The following is a 6,570-nucleotide window of genomic DNA, read 5'->3' on the forward strand; positions in this document are numbered from 1 at the left end:
CCACTTCTGGCTTTTTTCTTTTTGCTTATGTGGTGCTGAGGAATTGAACCCAGGGCCTCAGGCATGCAAGGCAAGTGCTCTACCACTGAGCCACCCCAAAATTTTCTAAGTTCTATAGCCTGTGATCCCATTACTCAGGAGACTGAGACATGAGGATCACTTGAGCACAAGAGTTTTAAGGCCAGACTAGAAAACATAGAAAGGCTTTATTTAAAAATAAATAAACAAGCCATTTGGGGGACCACACATAATACAATGAAATATAACATTAGACTGAAGATCTTAGGAATTCAATTAAATCCTCACAGTTTCTTTCAATTCAAATATACCTTTATCTCTGACTTTAGGAAGATCAAAGTACAGGTTTTTGGTTTGCTGAGACAAGGTCTCCCTGTGGAACTCAGGCTAGCCTTGAACTTGCCACACATCTGCTGCAGCCTCCTCAATGCAGAGAATGCAGGAGTAAACCACCACATATGACTAGCTTGTATTTTTTTTTTGTCGGTTGTGGGGCTTGAACTCTGGACCTGGGCACTGTCCCTGAGCTCTTCAGCTCAAGGCTAGCACTCTACCATTTGAGCCACAGTGCCACTGGATCCAATGTTATCTTCCTTGCTTAAAGTTAGTTGATGAAGCTGGGCACCTGTGGCTCATGCCTGTAATCCTAGCTACTCAGGAGACTGAGATCTGAGGATCATGGTTCAAAGACAGCCCAAGGAGGAAAGTCCGTGGGGCTCTTATCTCCAATAAACCACTATAAAACCGGAAGTGGCGCTCAAGCGGTAGAGGTAGAGAGCTCGCCTTGAGCTGAAGAGCTGAGGGACAGCGCCCAAGCCCAGAGTTCAAGCCCCAGGACAGACCAAAAAAAAAAAGTTAGTTGATGAGCTATTTAAATTCTACCTGCACTCTTAATTCTCCTTTACTATATAACTGTTCTACATATTTGCTCTTTAAGGAGCCATTACATTGTCCACTACAAGTTTTATTGAGATTTCACATATGTCTTAGAGTGTACCCTCAACCTAACCTGATTGAATATGGAACCAAAGAAATTTAACCTATTTTTTTTTTTTTTTGTCCCTGAGATCTTCAGCTCAAGGTGAGCACTCTACCATTTGAGCCATAGTGCCACTTCTGGTTTTCTGGCAGTTAATTGGAGATAAAAGTCTCATGGGCTTTCCTGCCTGGGCTGGCTTTGAACTTTGATCTCAGCCTCCTAAGTAGCTAGGATTACAGGCGAGAGAAATTAACTAAGTATATATTGACCCTTCTCTTTTCCAAGTAACATACTTTTAGCCAGTACTGGGGTTTGATCTCAGGACCTTGCACTTATTTGACTTGATCAATTAGTGCTCTCCCAGTTGAGCCCTGCTTCCAACCCAGCTTTTTGCTGGTTATTTTGGAAATAAAGTCTCTTAGATTTTTTTTAACTGTATTTTTTTTTGTCTTTTCTTTTTTGGTACTGGGGATCGAACCCAGGACGTTGCACTTGCTAGGCAAGCGCTTTGCCACTGAGCTACATCCCAGCTCAGTCTCTTAGATTTTTATGCCCAGGCTAGCTTCAAACTATAATCTTCCAAATGTCAGCCTCATGAATACCTAAAATTATAGGTATAAGACACTTTACCCAGCTACTAATATTCTCTCTTTCTCTCTCTCTCTCTTTCTTTCTTTCTTTCCTTCTTTTTTTCTATGTGGTACTGAGGAATCAAACCCAGGGTTTCACGCATGCTAGGCAAGCATTCTACCACTAAGCTACATTTCTAGCCCCTACTAATATTCTTATAGATAATACCAATGATCTCTTTTTTTCAGATAGCACGAGAATATTTGATGTGTGTGGCATTAAGAATCAAGTTAGTGGCTTTATGCATGTAAAACAAGCATTCTACCACTGAACCTCATCTCAATATTTTAAAGTTTATCTTTGTTATCAGTATACTCTCAATGTTAGAACAGCAATTGTCACTGACTGGTAAGATTTCCAAAACAATTCTGGGAAATTATATTGGTCTTCTAGTTTACCCAATGAAAAGATAAAACAAATTCAGCTGTTCTCCAAAAATCAATCTGTTATTTTCATTGTTATTTCATAAAACAACATTTATCATCAAAAGAATAGAAAAAAAATTTTAGAACAATGTGTACTTCTCTAAATCACTTTAGTCTAACAAAAACCAAATTATATTATCATTGTATTTCTAATTTTGCTAATCTTTTCCTAATGAATTTTTAGACAAAGTCTGTACTGCAGTTTAGGCTGGCCCTGAATTTGTGATCCCCCTGCCTCCAGGTCTCCAGTGATGAGTTCAGAGGCTCTGACAGATTTTTTAAAAAATTACTTTTATGATTGAGTTACCTTTTGTAACCATGCTATTGTCTGTATGTGTCAAGGACTGGGGACGGCTGCGAAGTTTACTTTTGAAAGATCTTGGCCGACGTGGTGATGTAGGTGGCAAAGGAATCTCTGAAGACTGGGCTTTGTTATCTTTAATGGATCGCAGGCGTTCATAGAGCTCCTGCAGCTCTTTATTCTGCTGGGTTTGCAGATTTACCACCTCCTGAATGTGTCTGGATGAAAAATTATACAAAAAACATTTCAATGACCATGGTCTTATAATGTTGAATCTAGAAACTATGCTAGTACAAGACAGTTTAACAAGAAATTGAGACTAAGAAAAGTGAAATTACAGAATATTTTCACAATTTTAGAATCAGAAATACCTTCCTAAGCAAGACATTAAACAAAGCAGTCATAGAAATATATGAACAAACTAATAAGGACAAATCTCTAAAATTTCAATATAGTGACACAGACAACTATAGCATATTTTTTTGCCAGTCCTGGACTTGAAATCTAGGCCTTGGTGCTGTCCCTCAACTCTAGCTCAAGGCTAGTGTTCTACCACTTGAGCCACAGCACCACTTCCATTTTCTGAGTGGTTTATTGGAGATAAGAGTCTCACAGACTTTCTGGAGATAAGAGTCTCACAGACTTTCTTACCCAGGCTGGCTTTGAACTATGATCCTCAGATCTCAGCCCCCTGAGTAACTAGGATTATGGGTGTAAACCACCAGCGACTGGCAGAAAGCAAATATTTTCAAGATATTGCAATGAGCTAAGGAAGTTTCAAGTGATATAGTGCTGGCCTTGAGTGAAAAAGCCAAGCAAAGTAGCTCTGAGTTCAAGCTTGGGTCCATTGTGTAAGCTTATGACTTTGTATGTAAACACACCTATGCAAAGGGTAAATAAGGTCATAAAACTCAATAAGAAATTAAGAAGCAACATAAAAAATGGGCAATGCCAGTCCAGCAGGAAAGTCTGTGAGACTTTTTTTTTTGGTCCGGTCGTGGGGCCTGAACTCTGGGCCTGGGCGCTGTCCCTCAGCTCTTCAGCTCAAGGCTAGCGCTCTACCACTTAAGCCACAGTGCCACTTCCGGCTTTTTTCCTTTTTGCTTATGTGGTGCTGAGGAATTGAACCCAGGGCCTCGGCATGCAAGGCAAGCGCTCTACCAGTAAGCCACTTTCTCAGCCTGAGACTTTTTTTTTTACTGGTACTAGGACTTGATTTACCTGATTGTTTTTGTTTGTTTTTTGTTTAGTTCATGGGGCTTGAACTAGGGTCTGGACACTGTCTCTAAGCTCCTTTTGATCGAGGCCAGCATTCTATCACTTGTGCTACAGTACTACTTCTGTTTTTTTTTTTCTGTGATTATTCAGATATAAGAGTCTCACAGACTTTCCTGCCTAGGCTGGCTTTGAACCATGATCCTCAGATCTCAGCATCCTGAGTAGCTAGGATTACAGGTATAAGCCACCAGTGCCTCTTATCTGCAATTAAACACCAAAAAGACAGAAGTGGAGTTGTAGCTCAAGTGGTAGAACACCACCTATGAGCAAAAAGCTAAGAAACAGTGCTTAGGGGCCCTGAATTCAAGCCCCAAACCAATACACACACATATAGAGCAAAGAATCTGAAAAGGTAATTCCAAAGAAGAAAAAATGCAAAATTTAAATAGTAACAAATATGAGATGATACATAATCTCAAAATTAAGCTGATGAACAAAATTAAATTAAAGAACTTGAGAGGCGACACCACACTTGACAATACTTTTGCCTCAGGTTTCCCAAATGGCTGGTATGTGCTACCATACCCAACTAATAAAACTAAAAAATAAATTCAATTTATTAGCATAAAATGAAAATCTTGGTAATATCCATTCAAGGACTATTAAGATGTGGGTAAATAAGCCCCCTTGTATATTTACTTGGAGTATAAAGTGGTATAGCTACAATGTGTTATTACAATGTTAACTATCAATTCAACTCAGCAATTGCACTTGTATATACCCTACAGAAGTAATCATATAAAGACGTAAAATTAGGAAAATGTTTAATTTAGTTTTGTCTTAAAAGCAAATTATGGGGAAGTGGCTCTGTGGCTCAAATGGTAGAGTGCTTGCCGTGAGCTGAAGAACTGAAGTGATAGCACCCAGACCCAAAGTTCAAGCCCCATGACTGAACCCCCCTACCAAAAAAAAAGCAAATTATGGGGGAAATCTAAATGTCTATGGAGAGAATAAATACTGAAATAGCATGCAGACACTATTTTATCCAAATTTCTTTTTTTTTTTTTTAATTTTGGCTAGTCCTGGGACCTAAACTCAGGGCCTGGGCACTATCCTTGAACTTTTGCTCAAGGCTACCACTCTACCACTTGAGCCACAGAGCCACTTCTGCCCTTTTCTGTTTATGTGGTACTGAGGAATTGAACCCAGGGCTTCACACATGCTAGGCAAGCACTCTACCACTAAGCCACATTCCCACGCCTTATCCGAATTTCTTTTTTTCTTCTTCTTCTTCTTTTTTTGTTTATGTGGTGCTGAGGAATCAAACCCAGGGCCTCATGCATGTAAGGCAAGTGCTCTTCTACCACTGAGCCACCTTCCCAGCCCCTATCCAAATTTCTATAGGCAACGATGTTTTAAAAAGTCAGGAACTAGAGGGCAAGGTTCAAGCTGTAGAGCACCAGTTGCAAATGAAAAAATTGTAAAATAACATGTATATGATAAACCTGCTTTTGTAAAACACAAAAAAACGTGTTTATAACCATCTGGCACCAAGAAATATACCAAATGGTTCCCAGAAATTTCCTCTTAAGAGGTAAGACACTATTTTGATTGCTTTTTCTCTACTATTTGAGTATGTTTCCATATATCAATTTTGGTGTGAATCCTCACTACTAGAGTTTATTCAAGATAAAAATTCAGCTCACTTTTGTGGTTCTATAGGATTTTAGGTCTTGAAAACACCATCCTGGTGTTTAAAGTTACTATCAAAAGAACATTGAAGCTGGGAGCTTGTGGCTCACATATGTAATCTTAACTACTTAGGAGGCTGAGATCTGTAGATCAAGATTCAAAGCCAGTCTAGGTAGGAAATTCCAAGAGATTCTGATCTCCAATTAACCACCAAAATGTTGGGAGTGGAGGTGTAACTCAAGTATTATAGTGCTAGCCCTAAGCATAAGAGCTAAGGGATAACATCCAGGCCCTGAGTTCAAAAGAGAATAGTTTTTTGTGGCATTATTGGGGCTTGAACTCAGGATGTTGTACTCTCCCACGTGAGTTAAGCCTTTAGCTCTTTTCATTTTTCAAACAGGGTCTTATATTTATGTCCAAGATGACCTGGATCATGGTCCTATTTATGTTTCTCATACAGCTGGGATGATAGGCATATGCCACCATGAACAAAATTTTATTTAGGATGAAGGTCCAGTAATGTTTATGACCAAGCTGGCCTTGAACCATGATCCTCTTGATGTCAACCTCCTGAGTAGCTAGATAGATCTAGGCATAGGCCACCAAACTTGGGAAGAGTATATTTTTTGGGTATTGGTCCTAGGGCATGAACTCAGAGCCCAAGTGCTATCCCTGAGTTGCTTTTACTCAAGGCAAGCACTCTATCACTTGAACCACGGTGTCACTTTCAGCTTTTTCTGTTTATGTGGTACTGAGGAATTGAACCCAGGGTTTCATGCATGCTAAGCAAGGACTCTACCATTAAGCTACAGTCCTAGACCTCTGAACTTTTTTTTTTTTCGGTTAGTCGTGGAGCTTCATCTCTGGGCTTGAGCAGTCCCTAAGCTCTTCAACACAATGCTAGCCCTCTACCACTTGAGCCACAGTGCCACTTCCGGTTTTCTGGTGGTTAATTGGAGATAAGAGTCTCATGGACTTTCCTGCCTGGGCTGGCTTTGAACCACAATCCTCAGATCTCAGCCTCCTGAGAAGCTAGGATTGCAGGTGTGAACCACTGGTGCCCAGCCCTCTGAGCTTTTTTACTCAAGTCTAACTCTTTACTACTTGAGCCACACAGCTCCTTCCCATTTTTTTTGGTGATTCATTGCAGTAAGAGTCTCATGGATTTTCCTGCCTGTGCTGGCTTTTTATTTTATTTGTGAAGATACTGTAGAGAGGGGTTACAATTACATGGGCAGGATAATGCGTACATTTCTTACCAAGCATTGCAGCCTCCTCCTTTGTTTACCCTTCACATCCCTTCCCAG

General features: G+C 40.0%; 1 protein-coding gene across 1 annotated transcript in view; it reads right to left on the reverse strand.

The window, feature by feature from the left end:
- Nucleotides 1–6,570, reverse strand: part of Wnk3 (WNK lysine deficient protein kinase 3) — a 107,344-nt gene that overhangs the window by 20,556 nt on the left and 80,218 nt on the right. Inside the window, exon 18 of the mRNA XM_013035800.1 lies at nucleotides 2,360–2,571. Within this exon, the coding sequence (XP_012891254.1) occupies nucleotides 2,360–2,571 (212 nt within the window). The remainder of the gene's footprint in view (nucleotides 1–2,359; nucleotides 2,572–6,570) is intronic.

This window comes from Dipodomys ordii, unplaced genomic scaffold, assembly GCF_000151885.1.
Source record: "Dipodomys ordii isolate 6190 unplaced genomic scaffold, Dord_2.0 Scaffold221, whole genome shotgun sequence".
Taxonomy (NCBI): domain Eukaryota; kingdom Metazoa; phylum Chordata; class Mammalia; order Rodentia; family Heteromyidae; genus Dipodomys; species Dipodomys ordii.